At 40.9% G+C, this 21636-nt stretch overlaps 1 protein-coding gene across 1 annotated transcript; it reads right to left on the reverse strand.

Moving 5' to 3' along the window:
- Window positions 1–1185: 1185 nt before the first annotated feature.
- On the reverse strand, window positions 1186–21262 carry pik3r5 (phosphoinositide-3-kinase, regulatory subunit 5). Its single transcript, XM_052084077.1, has 18 exons — window positions 21049–21262; window positions 13946–14058; window positions 10591–10706; window positions 10437–10505; window positions 9548–9686; window positions 9391–9460; window positions 8205–8379; window positions 7385–7553; window positions 7229–7297; window positions 6347–7020; window positions 5730–5852; window positions 5503–5634; window positions 4671–4764; window positions 3557–3633; window positions 3333–3426; window positions 3134–3216; window positions 2134–2249; window positions 1186–2008 (listed from the first exon to the last, which is right to left on the reverse strand). The coding sequence occupies exons 2-18, from the start codon at window positions 14043–14045 to the stop codon at window positions 1858–1860; spliced, it is 2451 nt and encodes an 816-aa protein (XP_051940037.1). The 5' UTR covers window positions 14046–14058; window positions 21049–21262; the 3' UTR covers window positions 1186–1857.
- Between the last annotated feature and the right edge of the window lie 374 nt (window positions 21263–21636).

Genomic DNA, 21636 nt, shown 5'->3' on the forward strand with positions numbered 1-21636 from the left:
AATGGCTTGTTTATCGAAAAACTATATCAAGACATCACTGTATTAATGTTAGTAGTACTTTAGTTGTTTTCAGGGGATTTATAAACCCCAACTTTTTCGACACCTATACTTTTTAGGCTACCTCTCCTCTAGCAAACACATTTAAAAAAAATGCAACTGTAAATACATGTACAGCATTGTGGGCCATGTCTATAATATGTCACAGGCTGTAAAAATGCAAGCAATATTGACTGGTTAATCAAAAAAATGTTCCACAACAGCTTTCTGTCAAAGGTGATAAGGCAAATTGTTCAGGGTTTCTTAACATTTTGGATTGTCCTATGGCCCCGTATCCCACTCGACTAGATCCATTCCTGCACTGAACAGCAGCTGAATTCCATCTCCACATTAAGAATCAAAAAGGATTATTAATGCGTTGTACCCTTTTTTATTGAACGAGCTCTGTGGGCCGTGTCAGATTTTTGTACATGCTGCGAGTCACTGAAAAATTGATGGTGGGCCACAAATGGTCCAGGGCCGTAGTTTAGACACCCATTTCTGAAGCCCCCCCCAAAAAACATCGTGTTAAGGTTCATTAATGTTTTTGATATGCCACAGTAGCATCATGACTTTTTGTTCGTATTTTTTTTCCCTTTATCCCCAGTTTAGGCCGCTCTAAAATACTCAGCAACGTCATAATATTAAGTTAATGACCATTAAAACTCAATAAAAAGATCACAGTCACACATAGAAATCTTTGAAATAATACAACTCATGACGGATATTCTTTGCATAAAACCTGTTTAAAAACGGAGACGTGGTTTCAAGTAGCAGTACTATAAAAATACTTGACTTGTGTTACACTCATGACACACTCAAGCCGACCGCGCATGGAGTGAGTGATTTACCACCTGCCACTCTGACTCATTCAAACTTTTCCAGAGTAGAAAGACCAAAATTAACACATACACATACAAACACACATGTCTCCAAACATGAAAAATGTACCCAATTTTAAATAAAACTTACCCTGACAGTAGCGCAGACGACGACGGTCACCAAATGTGACTTTGCGACTACATTTTCCTCAGCAGGAGTGTGGAAATTTTGCCACGCCGATCAGAACTGCCGACCAATGGAGAGGCCGATAGAAATCACAAACCACCGCCACCAATGAGATGGCTTGTCAAAGTCAAAGGGTGACTGTTGAACAATTCAAGATTAGAATTTTAATATTCAATACGTATTAAAAAAAACAATCCATAAAATGAATCGATAAACTTTTTTTTACATAGTTACAAAACATGTTCTCATCTTAAAAGTACCATACACACATCTATCGACAGATAGATAGATAAATACAATAGGAGCTGGACATTTTACTCTAACAGGAAGAAACAAGCCTAATATAGATACGTTTTCTGTCACATGGAAAGTGCAAATTCAAATAAACGTGTCAAAATTACTCAAATGCGCATTAAAAGTACGATTTTAAAAATGTTAAAAAGGACAAATTTATATTTACACAATAAAAAAAATAACTGTACAGTATCACCACTTCTGGACGATTGGCTCAACCAAAACCCAAATTTGTGACAACATTGCCCTCTGTTGCTCATTTTGATAAACAGTTTATGAATTCCTCGCTACCGGCTGGGAGAAATTCTGCCACCCAAGCCGACAGGAGATACTGTGATACAAAATATCGATGTGGCATTATCTTAATGGAACACCCAATTTATAAATTAATTTCCCAGCTTTATCTCTGCTGAGCTGTTACTTTAGAAGAAAATTCAGAACTCAGTCTTAAGATTTCATTTTGTGTTGATGTTGACTTTTTTTTTTCTTCCAAGCCTCTGAAAGCAGAGCTCATCAGGGTCAGGGTAGTACTCCGCTGAAAGTGACAATGGGCAGACAAAGGAGGGAGCAGAAAGTCGGGTGCAGCGGCTGAATTTGGGCCGACATCTCAGCGTGCCGCTGCCTCCAGTCTGAGGAGCCGTTGGGTTTGGAACACACGGAGGCCTCGCACCTTTAGAGCAGACAGGGCAGACAGACATGTTAGCGACTAGTAGAAACATTTTTGTCATTTTCAGTCAGATTTACCTGATTTTTCCTCAATATGTCTATATTTCAGTTCAGGTGTGTACGTCTTACCTGATGACACTCTGTAGTACTTTCTTCTCATCCTGGTCCAGGCATACTGCAAAGGTTGTGTCTGCAGCACCGCTGACCACTACTTTGTCCACCTTCACCTCGGTCAAGCTCAGGTGCTATTAAAAAAGACAAGACAGCCTTGCAATTCAATGACAGGAACTTATTCATATGCCCTCTGGAATGGACTGCCGATTAAATCGGTGTGCATGTGCCCCCGCCAAATTTAGCTAGGATAGGTTGCAGCTCAGGGATGCACCATAAAAAAACGGGACTAATCCACTTGTGTAAGAGGAGATGAAAAAGGAATATTTTTGAATTTTGCTCTAAAACACAGGCATGTCTATTCTTCAAGAATTTGACTATGTTCAACTCTCCGAGCGAACATCTCTGACACCAACAGACTCAGGAAGAGATTGTCTTTTCTGCCGGCAAGAGGCGCAGTTTTCTACGAAGCCAACTTCACTTCTTCTTAACTGACACCTGACCTCTGCAGTCTCTCCCGGCTTTTTATTGATTGTGTATGCAAATTACAAATGATACATCAGAAAAACACTCCCTTCGTGCATGCAAATTACAAGTGATATATCAGAAAAACACTCCCTTCTTCATTTACATGTCACGCCTCTCAGCCCAGCCCACCGATACGCCCCTCAGAGGCCAAAACATCTCTCGGTACAAACAATGGATACATTGTTAATTCAATGAGTATATTTTGCATGAACTGAGACACTGGAACAAACTCAAGGACATCTTAACGTGCTGCCCACCAGTTAACAAGGCCTCAGTTTCATTCATCCCAAATTGACCCTTTTTTCTGTGTGCTGTAAACACACACGTTTGAGGTCAATCTAGCATACAACAAAATAAAACTTTTAAACATGACAACTTTTGAGTTTGTCTATACTCTGTCACTCGGAAAAGCTTTGGTTATTGTGTCAAATGTTTGAAAGTGAATAAAATAAGATGCACTGTGATGAATTAACTAATGAATTAAGCTCACCATGTTGTAGCTCTTCTTGTTTTTCCCATTCTGTCTCTTTAAAACCTCTGTCAAGCTGAGCTGTAGGCACTCCAACTGTGAGTCTGACAGTGATAAAAACAAATTCAGGCATTTAGAAATTTTTGTTTAAATTTCCATGGTTGTCTTTAAAACGATCAAATAACTGTCTCAAGTATACCCAATTCTCACCAGAACCCACCTAGCTCTTCAGGATTCTTGCAGGCTTTGGTCAAGTTGACAGAAGTGCACATTTTTGATTCGCTTTTGCACTGGCTCCTTCCACTAATCACCACCTGAGTAGCAAAAAAAAAAAACAGCAATATATTAACTTTTGGAGTAAACCAATCATATTTAGTGATGATGAATGATGACACAGATAAGTTTTTAAGATCATGGGTGGGTTGATAGACAAGAGAGGCTTACCCTATTATACATGATGTCCAGCTGAAGGGGCACAGCTTCTCTGTCACCGTCGATGCCAAACCGTTTGCTTGCGGTGCCTACACGACATAAATAGAAATTACAAAGGAGTGTACATTATTATGAGTTGAATTTGTGTTTACAAATACTTGTATCTCAGATCATCTTTCCCCATTGATATGAATGGAAATGCCATTAATCTGTTCCACCGCCCCCCCCCCAAAAACAAAACACAAATGTGTTATAGTGAAGAAAAATAGCACCATAGTCTGTACTTAAAATAAAAACAGACAGCAATAGTAAATTAAAAACAATGAAGGGAAAGAATGAAACGCTTGGTGCATCCTGCTTCAATCCAATTCATTGTGCTGCTCCTTCTGTTATGTCCACTTTCGCAGTTTAACCCCAAGCAGACATAAATGATGCACAATAGTACTTTTTCTACTGCAAATACCAAGAGACTCCATAGATGATGTCATGTTAACAATTTTTTGTAGATGATAAAGAAAATATGCCTGAGTATTGTTTTATTATATGTCCACATGTCTTACTCCATTGTTTGCGTTCAAATATCCATTGTTCCCAAAAGCACCACTATCAATGCTAATCCTAGCATGTCGATGCCATTTTGTATGGTTTGTTAACTTAAGCGGACTTTCCTGATGCACAGCTAACTGGTTGTTTCAAATACAGTACACCAGGAATAATTTTCTTTGTTTTATGTTTGGTTTGACAACAAACCTCAAGTGAGAGTGGCATTAAACAGCTTAAAGCCTCTTTTTGAATGAAATGCTCGCTTTTCGTCAAGGCGCTGCTTGTTGTGACGCGAGTTGAATTGAGTTCACTGCCATCTGATGAGGATGACTCATGAAACAAACCAAAAACAAATTCCGTTTTAACATATCAACTCAAGCTAGTTTTACTTCTGCAAGGAAATCAGAAGCGGCAACTGTGGTTACAAACACAAGTAGAAAAATTGAACTAAATCATGATATCTTGTTAATATGTTTGATGTTCCTCTATTGTAAATGGAGTCACGTTTGCACAAGGGAACAAACAACCAGTCATGTATTACACAGCATGGAAACGATGGACTCTGTCATTGTCGTCTGCTCACCCATAGCCTTGATGGCTCTAGTGCCTGCAGTGTGTCCCAACTCGAGGGAATGGACGAACACCTCCCTCCGTCTCTCGCCACTAGCTAACGTCAACTACAACACAACATACAAACAACAAAATGAAGATGGTCGTTCAGATGCCAGAGCAGACACCTTCAAGTTGTTTCATTTTTCTCTTATGCTAATGTTTTAATTTAGGGTATTCTCAGTTAATATGTACTAAAGTGGAACATATTCTTCACAATAATGAATTCTATGCCTCCCTACTACTCTCAACATGGCATGCTGATCAATAATACGTTTGTGGAATATGAGTGAAGCAGTAAAATGCACCCGTTTTTGTCCATCTCACGGGTCGCCCACTTTGTCACTAGCTATCGACTAAAAATGACACTGCAGTTGCTCAGGTCTCAGGTAACAACCAATCATGTCTCAGTGTCAGAAAACAGGTGAGCTGTGATTGGTCATTACCTGAGCCCTGAGCAACTGTGATGTCATTTTTAGTTGACAGAAAGTATTTATCAAAATGCAGTGTTTGGATTCGTGGAGGCGAAGAGAACATGTTTCTGGAAAGAACATTTTTGGTCTGCCTTTCCCTTGAAGCAATAAATGAAGTGCTGTATGGATGATAAATAAATAAATAAAATGTAAATGAACAACAATACTAATAAAATATGAATAACACGTTGAATATTGTTTAAGGCTCCTTTGGCATTTGCATTTGGTCCATATGTGTTCTAATCAGTGGCATTTTTGAGGAGAATAGTACAGTACTGAGCTCCTTTCAGTTTATTAAATCTGCATGCGTGTGCGTGTGTGTGCATGTCAAACCTCAGCTTGATAGAGTTGGATCAGCGCAGGCCGTGCAGCATAACGACAATAGTAGAGAATAAGATCGGCTAGAATGGGGAGCCGCTGTTCATATGAACTGTCGTACGACTCTGACTCGGTCTTGGATGTTTGCTGGAGGACAAGAGAGTCGTTTTTTTTTCATGACTCAATCATTATAAAATAGAAAGACACCGGAATAGGTTAGTGGAATAGGAAGTGGTTTGTACCTGACAGATGATATTGGTGGGAAACTTCAGCAGGCTGAGAGTGTTTCTTTCGTACCAGGGATCCAGCATTCCAAGGAGATGTGCAATGTCATTTGTGCTGTCTTCTGCTCCATTAAGGACCCCCTGTTAGGTGGGGGAACATCCATAATCTGTCAGTATGCCATTTGTTGCAACTTTGCCCCCAAAAAGCAAAAATTGTCATTTGTATTTTAACTCATTCAGTACCAGCCAATTCTGGACCAAGTCTGAAAAGACGTTCAAAAACGTCTTTGGGAGTGAGTGAGTTAATGAGCAATGAGCGTCAATATATAAATAAAGCTGGATTTTATAAGGGGGTAGGTGAGCTGGTTGCCTCAAGCTATGGCCAATCTGCGTGTGAGTGTCTGGGTGTGAGCTGTAGAAGATAACAGCGATATTTGTTGGAAGCATTTTATACTCTTCTCCCAGCATTCCACAAGCCGCTGAAAAATGAAGAGTGACGGTGGTTCTGCTTTTCCACGTGCAAGGGCGTGACAGATTTCCATGATAAGTCAGTATTTGAACCGCGATAAAGCAGGGAAATGATCCAACCATACAGTGATGCATTGCAAGCAGTGTAAGAGAGTAGCTATACTTACATTAATTCCTTTAGAACCGGGGGAGCTGAGACAAGCTCGTCCCACTGCCGAGTCTCTCTTCACAGGCATAAAGTAGAACTGAATTTTGAAGGCCTGGCTGAGACGAGGACAAGCGCTCTCTTTTTGCCTCAGGTTGCTGTAGGCCCTCGCGACCTTGCCGGCGACCTGGTCGGCGCCAAACACCACCACTCTCAGCGTGGTGCTTTTCTCGTCCTCGTCGCTACTCAGGATGGGCCGCCTTCTGAAGCAAACCTGCCGAACGGTCTCATTCGGTGGAACCTGGAATGAGGAGGGCTCGGGACCGCGTAGTTGCACGTGGTGGGGCAGCGAGTTAGAACGGATCTCCCGCACCACCGACAAGTCTTTGGATTCTGTGTGTCCCAAACTTTTGGCGCGGTTTATCGTCCTCTTGGGCTTCCGAAGGAGGCGGTACAAGTGCTGGCTGAGCCGAGCCGAAGATTTGGCAGGCTTTGGTGAGCTGATGGAGTCGTCTGAGTCTTCGAAAAAGTCACTGTCTGCTCCAGAGTTGAACGAGGACGCGTAAGACTCCGACACGATGGACAAGGTGTCATGGCCCTCGTCGTCCTCTATGTCCACCTCGTCCTCGTCCTCCTTAGGATGCTCCTGAGTTGACAAGCTTTGTGGCTCGTCCTCCAGAAGGGTGTTAAGGACATCTGTGAATATCAAAAGAGTCTTGGTACAGGTACAGCCTGGACCAGATGCTAGCCAATCGCAGGGCACATGTAGACAAACAACCATTCACACCTCTGGACAATTTAAAACCGTCAGGGAAAAACCCATGTACAAAATTTACATCCAACAACATTGTAGCTCCGCCTAGTTTTTGGCTACATTTTCCGCTCTCAAAGAAATTCACTTTACCAAAGTTGTCTTTTTCCCAGTGGAACATGCGACACTTGGCTGTTGGGATTGGGAATGTCTGTAGCATTCCTGTTGGCGGGGAAAACGTAAATAACAGCCACATAAAAAAATAGACAGTAATATTGGCAATTTATTTTTGAATTGTTGTCGTTTTACCATCAGACTTGTTTCCATTGGATGCAGGAATGCTCAGCCTCTCCCTCAGTCCTTCCAGTTCCTGGATCACATGACCACGTCCCTCCAGGGGTTCACTCATGGCTGCAGCCGTCTCTAACACTCCACTGACCGTGGAGAATATCTCCCTCAATTCATCTGCTGGTTTTGCCTGCACAAGTTATTATCAATATTGCATAATTTACGTCTTTGGTGAAAACAATGACGCATAAAGAACACTCCAACAAATTCTTTTAATAGATAAAGAATGTGTATTCGCAGGATTATTGGTTTAGGATTGATCATTTTCTATTAACGTTACATTTACTATTACATGGGATCTAAATGTACATTTTTCTTTGCAAGAGGATGTTTTATGTGCCCCCACAAGTCTAAACACAGCACTCGAAATAATACTGCATTTAAGAAATAAGATTAAGTAGAAGAAGCGATCAGTTTTTGGGCAGCCATTTTGGCCAATACTGCCCAATGCTGTCAACTGAAGTTGATGTCACAACTGCCCTTGGCCAACATTACGTTAGCCCAGAAAAAAAGGTGAGCTGTGACATTCGCAATGCCAGTCTGAAGGCACTTTGACGTCAATTTCAGTCGATAGAGGGTGGTATTGACCATCTTTGTAAGAGGTTTCAAATTTATTTCACGTAACCCCAGCGAACATGCAAAGTATGACTAACATTTTGAATGAGTTTGCATTGCTTGTAAATTCTTAATAAACAGCATACACACAAGGAAGCAAAGCAGAGAGTGAGGATCTGCTTGAATTTCTTTAGTGTCTATTTCCATTTGTCCGTATGAAACATACTTGCAAGGTGGAATGGATGCCGCAGAGTGGATACTTGGTGCCAAGCGTTGACTGGAAGGCATGTTTGATGAGAGTGATGTAGGTGTCTTTCTCCGAGTGCTGAACACAACTGAGCTGCTCGGCCACAGACATGAAGTCAGCGGGCAACTCGCTCGGGTTCATCAGCAGCACCGTCCTGCAACCGTTAAGAAAGGTAACGTCAGTGAATAGACAGTACAGGGAAATAGAGAATAGGGAACATGACTGAGTCCAGGGGCAGGAGAGTATTGTCACGTGAACCGCCGGGAGGGGGGCTAGCGACTGACCCACCTAAAAGTGATTATATTTTCTATAGTGTTTTATTTTATAATTATAAATGTACCACAAACCATGATCCCCAAAAACTTGGCAAACAGCACAAAGATTTTGCCGTTTTTACTTGTACTGAATTGTGTGAATAGGTGAGATTATTTTTTTCATTTTTTGCAAATAACAGGGAAAGGTTTCCTCTTTAAAAAAAAAAAAAAAAACTTTGAGGAGGTTCATTTGCAGAAAGCTCAATGTAATCGAATGAAGAGTGCCATTGGTCAAAGAGTAATGTTTAAGTGAATTTAACTTACAAACCTACCTCAAACAGAAGACTAACAAAATCATGTTGGGAAAGGATGACACTGTGCGAGGGATATGAGTGTTCAAATAACAGTTTGATTAGAAATGAAATAATACTCAACCAAAAAAATAAATAAATAAAAACAAGAAAATTTCGAGAAAGATGTAAATAATGTGAGACAGTGTGACTGATCATATGCACTTGAAAAACATTAAGTACAAATAACAAAAAATATCATTGAATATCCAATTCAAATTTAAAATAAACATCAAACTACAGAACAATTTCAGTCTGCGAATACTCATGCAAATAACGTGCAAGGGAGAGATATGATTGGTCAGAGAGAAATTAGAATTAAATGTCTGATTCAAAACATAAACAAAATATGACCTAAAAATGTCCTTACATTTTTTTCATTGATAATCCATAATGTGCATCAATCAAAGGTCAAAGAAAATACAGAATGAATTCAACGGTCGTTTACGATCAGACATGCATCTCTCTCCCTGCTGTTTTTCTTCACCAAATTGGTGTCATTCATTCAAAAATGTGTCAATGACAGAGGCAACACAACATCGTCAATAAAGTCTTACGTACATGGTCTTGGAGAAGTGACAGCTGGTGTTCAGGTCCTGCTCTTCCCTCACTAGTCTCTGAAAGGAAATCCCTTTTGAGGAAGAGAAAGCAACATCAGCTGACAACATCTCAGGAATAGACCGGCTGACGACTGCAGCATTTAAAGCACAGAACAGACCCGGAGCCTTGATCTCCAGATGGAGGGTGGAGAGCAGGTTTCGACAGACGCTGTAGTACGGCTCGGGCCACGTGATGAAGGCACTGAACACCTCCATGGCGCTCTCGAGTAGCTCCATGTCGGGAGGGCAGTAGGGTGTCTGGAAAGAAGAAGGAAAAAAACATTTGGGGTGGAAGCGTATCTTATCCAGGGGAACCAAGACAACGAAAGTCTTTGTTACAACGATGAGATTGATTTCGGTCATGCATCATTTACAGATCTGTGACGGAGCGACCCCCCCCCCATGCAGCACATCTCTTATACCATTTTTTTTTCTTCTTGGAAGGGGTTAAAGTCTGACGCACAACCTTGCACAGCAATGAACTCACATAGTAACGCTTACAGATAGCGGGATGTGTGATAGAAGTTGTGGTGGTTCTTAACCTTGTCACAGGCACCGAACTCAACCGGCACATATGCACATTCACAAGTGAAAAATAAAAAGGATGATTACAAAATTCAAGACATAAAAAAATTGCATTGATTAAAAACAGAAAAAATGTAAACACAATTGGTATACCGGTAATTGTCAAATTTGGACTACAAGCACCCTGAACTTTTTCTTGCAATTTTAAATGAAAGATTTTTCAATGATTAAAATAATAATAATAATTGGAACATCTGAAACGTTGTTCAGTCAACATACGCTGAGAGTTAAGATTTGCAGTCGGTATTTTCCTTTTACTGAAAAGCGGCTCAAAATATCAGTTTTCGGCCTCCTTGACACCTAATCATCGCTAGCGGCCCTGAAAAAAAAAACACGAAAACATATCGGTCTATCTCAAGTCTAAATGTGCAATGAACAGTACATAAGGATGAAAAGGGGGATGATGTGGTGGAGGATTTATACCTGGAGAAGTGTAGAGGTGAACATGATGGCAAGCGGCGCCACCAGCTCATACTGACAATTCTCCTGTACCTGGACACAATGACATACAGCACGCTCACGATTCATCCACCTATTTGTGTGTGTGTGTGTGTGTGTGTGTTCCGTTTGACCTCACCTCTTTGGTCTTCCTCAGGATCTGCTGCAAGAGGATGATGAAGTTGTCGGGGTCCCTCTTGACCAGCTCCTCGAGGCTCCAGCGGTTCATTGACTGGCTCACAGAGCACATCAGTACTGGAACAAAAGACGAACTTCATTGGAGCCAGATTCATTTGCATCCGAAGCGTGGTTGAGGAGACCCGTTTCTTCAGAAGCGGCCTCGTATGAAATGTTAGCGTTTACGGATAAAATATGAATAGTGACCCAAGAAACGGTTGGTGACTCCTGAATGTTTATAAGACTAGGATTTGGTGCAAATTCAAATCCGTTGTATTGTAACGGACTGTTTAATAGGTGCCAAATTAAGTAATCCTTAAATATACCCCACAAGGAGAATTCAGTGATTTGTTTCTAAATGCATTCTAAAAGTGCCAATTTTCACTTTTTAAAAATCTTTATTCCTAAAAAAACAACAACACAATTTTATTATATTGTCTTCTTCATCTTAAACTTTTTATTTGACTGTCGTACAGTTCAACCCTTTCGCCTTTAATGTTATCGGGTTGCAGGTTCTCATTATTGGTGCATCAAAGTAATAAACTACATTTATTTATTCTACTTTTTTTAAGTGGCTACAGCATCATTACATAAATCTTTTAGCTGAATGCATAGGTCAGATTTTCACACAAAATCAATGGTTCCGCATCATGTTATAAGACAGACTTTTATAGTCTGGTGCAGTGAAGAAGAAAAAAAAACATCAAATCAAAACACTGCAGTTATTCCTTGCTGGTTACGTAAAAGATAAAATGATGTTATCTGTTATCTGCACACATCAACAAGAAAAAAAAATGGATGCAGTCAGCGGATTATCGGGGTAAGCAGAAGAGCTGGTAGTCACAACTGAAGAATTTGAGCTCGGTGACATACTAGATGCGACTATTACTAGAAAAATTCAGGTGACCTTGAAAGCCCAGTTGACACGCATCATATTTGACACTCGCTCACTCTCTCTCACACACACACACACACGCACACACACGCACACACACACACGCACACACACACACACACACACACACACACGCCCACGCCCACGCACAAATTTCTTGTCAGTGCCGCCACTTCCTCCCAGACGTCAAGCCACACAACTTCCTCCAACGCCCACTGACACATTTCAAGCTCAAGCGATAATGCTGTCACGCTTACAACCCATACACTAAATTCAGGCATGTCCGAAGTCCGGCCCGGGGGCCAAATCCGGCCCGCGGTCGAATTTCATCCGGCCCTCGGGCCCTGTCATAAAATCTGTGCCGTCCGGCCCGCAGGTTGGGCGCAATGGAACACGTGTTGCATTGACTGAGGTCTCGTAGACTGGTGAGTGATGTTTCATAGAGTACTGCTTCCCTCTAGTGGCTAAATGAGTAATAGCATTCACTAAATGAGTAATAGCATTTAGACACTAGAGGGCATCACTCACGAGTTAACAAGACATCACTCCGTGTTTATATTGACTGATATGTCATATTTCAAATGATCCTTGCAGTTGTGGATATGTGTATTGCTTGTTCATTTCCCTGTTGTTCGAGTCAAAGGTTTTGTGACTATTGAAAAGTCATGGTGATACATTTTATGTTTCAAATCAATCAATTTGCACTCAGGAGACTTCTGTTTAAGAAAAAGTCAAGTGAATAAGCAGTTGCATGTGATATACCTGTTTCAAATGAACCAAAAGAAATTCTTAAGATTGTTGAAATTAAAATAAATATGGAAATGTGAAACAGACTGGCTTACTAAAATGTGTTGAACAATATTGTTGTTGAATGTACAGAATGTCAGCCAAGGTCGGCCCCCCGACATTTTACCACACAAAATCTGGCCCCCTTGGCAAAAAGTTTGGACACCCCTGCACTAAATTGAATCCCAGAACCCCTAACAAGTGAGTAAATACTATTCTTGCTTGTTGCCTATCTGCGCAGAGCAATACGCCACTTACAGTGATCGACAGTCACTTAAAACGTATCATGAGCATTCCTCATTTTTATGGATTTAATCGGAGCTCGCAAACTATTTTTTCTAGTTAGGAAATGCTTCAGCCGGTTACAGACACCACCACAAACCTATTTTTGAATAAAGCCAAGGTCCTACGGACAGGCTAACTAAGTGGATTCCATTCACCACAAGGGGGAAAAAGGATGGATGGATGGATTTGAACTTCTTTTAGGATAGAGAGAAAGGGACGAGCAACGAGAAGAATTTGCATGTTTGTATTCAAAGCACAAAAGTCTTTTTTTTTGTTTATGTGTCTTAGAAGTGGCGCATTGCATTTCATATAAAAATCTCCAAAATAATTCCAAGGTTGGCTGGTTCAGTAAAAAAAAAAAAAAAGCAAATTGTCTTCCAGATGAATTAGTCGGGTTAAAATATATTTAATTTATCCGATCCAGTCCTCTTTTGCTGGAGCTTAACATCCGCCATCAGATTTTTAAGTTTAATCAGACGTTTCCAAAAAGTGTTATGCTAGTCTTGTATGTATAAGGGAATGAAATTGCGTTGCAGCCCAATCCTCTGATCCTGAGTCTAAACAGCGGCGGTGAGGCGGAAGTTCGAAACAGTGGCGTGGGATTGTCAAACGACATATCTTGCAGGGATTCACTTCTTTTTACACTTGTATTACATGTTAAAAGAAAATGGCACACGTGATGCAACCCACCTCCAGCTGCTGCTGAACCTAACTCTTAACATTTTTGTAAATACATTATTGTAATTCATGTATTATTATTATTAATATACAAATTTGACGTGCTGAAGAAAAAAAATCAGGGTAGATTCCGAATCAGTGAAAAAACAAAATGGTTTTATTTTGGCAAGTTTACTTGCATCAAATTGTTAAGCCGTGTAATTATCATCATCATCATTTTCTTATTCTTGAGCAGCACATGAAATTACACCATTAAGAATACCAAAAGTAACATGTTTATGTTTTGCATTTGAATTTTTAGGTGAATAAAATAACCAAACATATATTTTAAAATGCTACCCTATTTTAAATGTTCCATTTCAACATTTTAAGGAGCTGATTCATGAATGTCATTTCAAGTCTATAAATTATGAAATGCATTTTAAAATCACCTTTTTTTTTTTTAGTTGTGGGTATGCCCTTCTACAAAATTTGGTAGCATCCTAAACTTTGAGTCCATTGTGTAGATCAAACTATGAACTGCGTGTCCTTTTCCAATGCTGCTAAGCTACGGGCCCCTAAAAAGGACCCAGATTTTCTTATAATTTAACTTTTCAACACACATACAGGAACACACACCCCAATATTGCAACGTGATTCTCATTTGAAGATGTGGTGATGAGTGAGGTCTTACCATCCCAGCGGTGCGTGGCTGTGGGACTGTGTCTCAGCCCATCCAGACATCGGTCCAGAGCATGCTGGATCCTGTCCTCCGTGCAAGAGGTGTACTGCATGTTGCCTCACGTTCTGTTCACAAGGATGACCGTGATTAGGCGATATGATCAACATACTCTACCGAGCCATTCATCTCTTCTGTGGAAGACGTGCCACTTCCTCACATGACACGCAGCAAACAATTGGATTGCCTGTTAAAGACAGAAAAAGGGGATGTTTTCTTTTTGAATCACACGGTAGTGCGTCTGCTGCTGTTTTGTTGCTATAGTTCCTAAAAATAAATAAATTAATTAAAAACCCATGCACTTTGGTTCAGCAGTGTCAGAGATAGTTTGACAAAACAAACTTAATGGGGAAGTCAACAAAAAAAAAAAATCATCACGGCGATGTTCTATGCACCCCCATTTTTCTAAACGCAGCATTCTGATTAATATTGTGTTTGTTTAATATGAGTTAAGCAAGGTGCCATCTCCGGGGGGGGGGGGGGGGGGCATTTTGCCACTTTCCGTCAACCTGTTTCCGTCACCTGTTTTCTGAAGCTGAGCCAGGATTGGTTAATAGTTAGCCTGGAGCACTATGGAGTCATTTTCAGTCTACAGCCGGTCAATTTCATCAAGGCGTGTTTATTAGTTTGTAATCTTGGAGCCTTTGAGCACAAGGCTGCAGCATTCTGGACCAGCTGGAGACACTTAATGGAGGATCGGCTGACTCTAAAGCAGGGGTGTCAAACTCAGATCCTGGAGGGCCGCTGTCCCGCATGTTTTCCAAGTCTCCTTGTTGCAACACACCTGATTCAAATGATCAGATCATCAGCAAACTCTGTGGGAGCCTGACATTGAACCTGTTCACTTTACTTTAGACTCAATATTTTAGAGTCTAAGGTAGGGGTGTCCAAAGTCCGTCCTCAAGGGCCGCTGTCCTGCCTGTTTTCCAGCTCTCCCATGAGCAACACACCCGATTCAAATCATCAGGATTCTTCTAATGCTGCCTCAGAGCTGGCTGATGAGCTGATCATCTGAATCAGTTTCATCCAGGAGAGATGGAAAACAGGCAGGACAGTGGCCCTCTCCAGGCCCAGAGCTGGACATGCCTTGTCTAAAGTAAAGTGCATTGCAATAATCGAGCCGGGATGTGACGGAGGCATGAATTACTGTCTCAAGGTGTTGATGAGAAAGGAGAGGTTTTACTTTAGCCAGTTGTCTAAGATGAAAGAAGCTGGATTTAACAATGACACCAATTTGCCGGTCAAGTTTAAAATCACTGTCCAGTTTAAGACCCAAGTTTGAGACTGTTGACTTAAGGTAAGGAGACAGGGGGCCCAAGTCTAGAGGATTGGATGTACAAGGGCCACTGGGACGTGGTAGTAGTCGTGATAGTATAAAATGTGCACTTTTGGATTTTCCACCGAAATACAATACATGTACCATATGTACATTCAGTCTAATCGAAATTGAGAAGCACCAAGTACTTCCTTTGTAGCAAAGAGGATATTGCTTTTCTAAGATGTTCCATTTTAGAACCGATGAACAGCTGGGTACTTCTGAGGTTGCAACACAAGAAAATGACTGCCTTTTTTTCTCCATTTTAAAAAGACAGGTAGTGGGCACAAACTTGGCACATTTACTTTAAATGAAGTGAAACCTCCAACATGTAAGATGCTCTACTTGAACGTATTTCAAGAGATCTCCAACAGATTGGTTTCAGAATGAGGTCAGCCAACAGTTCACAGAGTGAGCGACTATATTGAGGTTTACATCTGGTTTTCGAATCTCCCTTGAGTGTAAACAAAACAAATCCCCAATGCAACATAGAAGAAAAAAAAAATAACGTGTTCCTGACGTACTAATTTTTATGAAAAAAGTCACAAAATCCAAGTGTCAGCCATTTTGATTAAATTTAAATTACAGTCTAGTCTAAAGAAACACACACACAGTTGCAAAAATTATCAAGTATATTATTATACTTGATGAATAATTATTGATGATTTATAATTATATTAATTATAGTGTAATACAATTACAAAGTATTCTTTCCAATTACATTTCAATTATGTCATCTTGAAGCCTGGACCTTTTTTATTATTTCACATTATATTGTTAAAATGAATGACTTTACTCAGCTGGATTTAAAATTTTTAATTTTTTAACACATTTGAACAAGAGACAAAGTGACATTCAAACACCACCTCCCAAAAAAATGCCTCAGATTTTCCTCTCTGTTTGAAAGTTAAACAAATACAACTACTAAAAGTTCAGCGTTAAAGGGGACAAAAAAGATGTGTTGTCATTCACTCCATTTTTAAAAAAATTAATCGGACAGTTGATTGTGATCGGAATTTTACGCTTCCAAATCTGGGAATTGTCATTCCCCTATAAATAAATAAATCCTTATTGTCCTGGCTACATATATTTTTTTCCCCACATAACACACACTTGCTAGTTTCTGACTGGGGAAAAATGACAAATGACATGACATGTGGAAGAACAAATAAAAATGTTGCTTTGTCCCAACCAACCCACTGAAACTAAGCCTAAAAACTTCCATACACCCTCCAAAATGTCATCACACTTGTTTTATTCTTTGTAGAATGTTGCAACTGTGCGATGACTGAGAGCATTTCATAAGAGGATGTTGTCCATCGGTGTCAACAGGGTCACTTCCACATTTTATTATTTTTCTTAAACAAATGATACGTATGATACATGTACATTTGCTAACAAAGCCACAAAACAGGGATTGCGCTCGTGGAAATTATATATTGTGCAAAACGTGTATGAAATATCTCAGATTGTAATTGTATTGACTAATCCATCCATGTATTCATTTTTTTTATTGCACTTCTTCATCTTAGTTTTTATTTGTATTTTATTTTGGGAAACGCCTGACTGTGGATGGTATGATAAACAATGACTTCTCCGCCACATTTATTGTTTACTAACATGTGACACGAAAGGTTTGGGTTAATACTCACTACAATAATATATTATTTCACTTTTATATGAAATTATTATTTTATATTCGGCAGCCCGTTAGTCCAGTGGTTAGCACGTCGGCTTCACAGTGCAGAGGCACCGGGTTCGATTCCAGCTCCGGCCTCCCTGTGTGGAGTTTGCATGTTCTCCCCGGGCCTGCGTGGGTTTTCTCCGGGTGCTCCGGTTTCCTCCCACATTCCAAAAACATGCGTGGCAGGCTGATTGAGCACTCTAAATTGTCCCTAGGTGTGAGTGTGAGTGCGAATGGTCGTTCGTTTCTGTGTGCCCTGCGATTGGCTGGCAACCGATTCAGGGTGTCCCCGCCTACTGCCCGAAGACAGCTGGGATAGGCTCCAGCACCCCCTGCGACCCTAGTGAGGATCAAGCGGCTCGGAAGATGAATGAATGAATGAATATTTTATATTCTTTGTGCAGATTAGTAGCATTAACTCTCATTTAGATTGCTGGTCAGTCTACATTAAATGCTTACTTAAACTTAAATGCTTGAGGGGCCACATTTTGTTATCAGTGCTACTGGAGTGCCACATAGGACTGCACACTTCCTAACCAGATGTATGACAAAAATTTAAATATAGACCAAATATTTTTTCATTTATTCATTCATTTTCCGAACCGCTTTATCCTCACTAGGGCCACGGGGGGTGCTGGAGCCTATCCCAGCTGTCTACGGGCAGTAGGCGGGGGACACCCTGAATCGGTTGCCAGCCAATCGCAGGGCACACAGAAACAAACAACCATTTGCACTCACACTCACACCTAGGGACAATTTAGAGTGTCCAATCAACCTGCCATGCATGTTTTTGGAGTGTGGGAGGAAACCGGAGGACCCGAAGAAAACACATGCAAGCACGGGGAGAACATGCAAACTCCATACGGGAAGGCCGGAGCTAAAATTGAACCCGGTACCTCTGCACTGTGAAGCCGACATTAAGTGCAAGGGCACATTCTGCACATTTTTGTTTCCTTCACAAAAACCAACTCCCTCAAAATTGTAACATTATTGAGATACTACGTTTGTCCTGCAAATCACTCCAAAGCAACAACAACAAATAAATATTAGGCCTACTCATATTGTAGTAAAGGGCAGTATAAGACCCAGTATGAGTGCAAAACGTGGGGGTGGTCAGTGGAGAGCAGCCCAGGGTGTTGAACTCATTTTTACCCTCTCATTGTATCACACCCACCTGGATGGCACCTTCACCTGGTTATCTTTCTCATGCCGCCCCCCTGCCCCCAAGGGCTTCCTCCTCCATCTCCTTACATCTGACGATCCCATTACCAACTGTTTCCTGATGGGAAGCGCCACTTCCCATGTTAAGGCGAGGAAGCAGGTGCCTCCCTATTGTTGTGGTGTGATCTGACTCTCAGGTTTACTCCCACAGACTAAAGGAGGAGAGGGAGGGAAGAACAGCCACACTCTGGATTTGTGAATGGGATTGTGGAAGTACAGTACATGTGCCCCCACCCTTCATCCATACGTCACATTGATTGATTGGGTCTGATAGCCATTCATTTTCTGCATTCCATTCATTGGAACTGATGCATGGGAGGAGGGTCTCTTGTGGCTCAGGGAGAAGTTCCCTGTGATTGAAAGACTTTAAGTTACATGTATGATGAATGGAGTCCAGTGAACAGTATCTCTCTGGGGCGACAATGGAAACTTTTTAACCGATTTATCCCTTTCAATGTCAAACTGTCAGCAACTGTGTTCATATTGCATTTAATTGAAAGATGTTTGTTGTTTTTTTTCTCTTTCTTCTTTCTTCTTTCTACATACATTCTTGCTGCTGGAGGCTGTAAATTTCCCCAGTGTGGGACGAATAAAGGATATCTTATCTTATCTTATCTTATCAAACTGTAGCAGGGTACAGTGATCCCTCGCTATTTCGCGGTTCGTTTATTGCGGCTTTGGTGCATTGCGGATTCTTTCAAACATTCATTCATTCAAACATTCATTAAAAAAATATACTGTATATCTCGTGGGTTACTTTTTGATCTTTTATCAGTTTCTACGTGGTGTTTACGATGCTGCTACTGTGTACGTGCCTGCGCGCGTATGTGTGTGTGTGTGTGTGTGTGTGTGTGTGTGTGTGCATGCACGCTTGTGTTACTGCCTCTGCTCAAGCGCAAAGGCCCACGTGGGGCATTTTTTTTAATGTATATGTTAATTGGTGGCTACTTCGCGGATTTCCGTTTATCGCGAGTGCTTTTGGTCCCCATTAACCGCGATAAACGAGGGATTACTGTATTTGTCTCTGTGTGAACCACAACATGACCAATCCACATAATGCTCCTATTCACCCTTTCGGGGACAGTGGTTACTATAGTGGACAGTTGATCAGGTCATCATTATTATTAGTGCATGAAAGGGTTAATGAATAAAAACCACAAAACAATGAATTCACCCCAAACGATGTGTATGTGAGGTGAGTCTCTTCACATTTAGCCTAATATCCTTCCTCACATTCCTTGTCTTACTTTGACCTCATTTGAAATATGAATATCAAGCAAAAATCGAAATGTCTTCAACGTTTATCCACACGTGTGCCCATTGCACAAACGTTGTCCTCTACTACTATCAGCCACTGATGTATGTCTCAACAACTTGTGTAGAAGATGGAGCAATTTCTACGAAAAATTGATGATTCCCTTCCTGCGGTCGGACGGGAAGAGTCTGTCGTCATGGGGCAACCACCGCCGTGCGCATGCGCCCGCCACCAAAGCCTTTAAAGGGCTGCTGACTGAGCAGTGATCCTCACTGCAGGATGACTGTCATTCGAACACCGAGAGGAGTTCTTATGTATAGAATGATCAATTGATGAAGTCATATTTCTTTGCAGGATGTCAGTCCTACTGTCGACTCATGTTATGAAAGTCAGTAATCAATAAAACCAATTGTATTGACCACAGGGAGGCATTCTAATACAGCGCAGTCATGCAGACCCAAAGAAAGACCAATAGTACTCCTCCTATTTAAGTGGCTCCAAAAAAAAAACCCTGCTAATTTGGAAACAATATCTCCCTGGGGCAACAATGGAAACTTTTTAACCGATTCATCCTTTTCAAGGTCAAACTGTCAACAAACTGTAACGGGGTATTTGTCTCTGTGTGAACCACAACATGACCAGTGCACTGAGAGGAGTTCTTATGTATAGATGATACTCCTCCTACTAAGTGGCTCAATGAAAGAAAAAAATTAAAAAAGTTAGTTTAGCATTTTTGAAGAAGATAAAGAATATATACCCATGAGTAGTGTTAAAATATCTGCCTACATGTGTTGCTCTACCTTGTGTGGTCAGATATTCATTGTTTCTAAAACTGTTTTTCGACAGGTAACCTCACACATTCCCAAAACACGGCTGTTACGTTTCTTGAAGATTCTAAATTGTCCACAGAAGAACAGATGCGATGGCGAATAACTGTTTTTCAATATGTGCCCTGTGATTGGCCGGCGACCAATCCATGGTGTATCCATGTGTACACATGTTTGCCTTTTTGGTCTTAAAGTTAATCATTCATGCTTCCAAGTTACCAAACAACAGACATCTATCTACACAGGTGCATGCAAGTCGGGGGCAACAGACCCAACCCCTTTCGGTAAATATATGGATTTTTGTGTTCAGTGTTTTTTGTTTGTTTCCAGGAATGCTTAAGAGATCATCAGAAAGAAATTTGATCCAACACCTAAATTGACAAAATAATAACAAACACATCAAGGAAAACATTAATACATAAATATCATTTTAAAAAGGGCATCAAAACTAGCTTTTCACCCCAGACATTAAGTGTGCTTCGCACACAACTGCATATATAGGAAGGTAGTTAACCAAGAAAGGGGTTGTTTTGCCTTGATAGAGGTTTGTGTTCTACCGTGTGCTCGCCGAATAGAGTTATTTAGCATTTAGCATTGAAGCTTATTAGATTGCGCAGGTGTATCTAATTTCACGCCTACAGGGAGCATTCTAAACCAGAATGAAAATGTTCCAAGTTGAAAATAAACTGTCCATAGTACACACAGGCTGGTGCCAATGGAAATAAAACACCCCATTCCTTTGTTCCAGCATCTTACCTGCAATCTAGTGTCCGGCATCCATCGCGTGCGAGTGTCTCAGAAGAGTGCCAAATCCTCCGAGTCGGGAAGGGTCTCCAGCTCAGTTCCATCCAGTGGCCTGAGTGACAGACGAACGCGCGCCCGACTGGCTGCTAGCTGCTTCACCAAGTACACTGAACTCACAAACAGGAAGCATATGAGCGAGGTGCATGTGAGTACAATGAGGAAGACTGCCTCTGTTGCGGCTGTGAGTGTGCGTGTGTGTTGCATGCGGATTTTGAAGGGATGTTGGTCCCTGACAGGAAGTCATCTGTTTGACATGTTTGTTTTCACGCTATTCCCACACACCTAATTGTTTGGCTCAGTTCACTATTTCACTAAAAGGCTGAATGAGAAGTTATTGTAACTTTTGTGGACAACACCGTAACACAATTGCATGGTAGGACAACGCGGTCACCCACCTGGAATGGGCAAATGACGCCTACACTCTGAATGGCCCCTTAAATAATAATAATTTATAATAAAAAAAAGTTTAAAAAAATAACTGTGTAAAAATGTACAATTAAACGATCATCTTTCAACATTAAGGTCAGTTCAAAATTTCAA

The sequence above is a fragment of the Hippocampus zosterae genome, chromosome 13 (assembly GCF_025434085.1).
Source record: "Hippocampus zosterae strain Florida chromosome 13, ASM2543408v3, whole genome shotgun sequence".
Classification (NCBI taxonomy): domain Eukaryota; kingdom Metazoa; phylum Chordata; class Actinopteri; order Syngnathiformes; family Syngnathidae; genus Hippocampus; species Hippocampus zosterae.

Bases quoted from the DNA above. Each gene is read 5' to 3' on its own strand.
- pik3r5 (XM_052084077.1), bottom strand. From the start codon at position 14,045: ATGCAGTACACCTCTTGCACGGAGGACAGGATCCAGCATGCTCTGGAC. The intron at 10,707-13,945 runs GTAAGACCTCAC...CTTTTGTTCCAG, and splicing joins AGCCACGCACCGCTGGGATG to TACTGATGTGCTCTGTGAGC. The intron at 3,427-3,556 runs GTAAGCCTCTCT...TTTGCTACTCAG, and splicing joins TGGACATCATGTATAATAGG to GTGGTGATTAGTGGAAGGAG.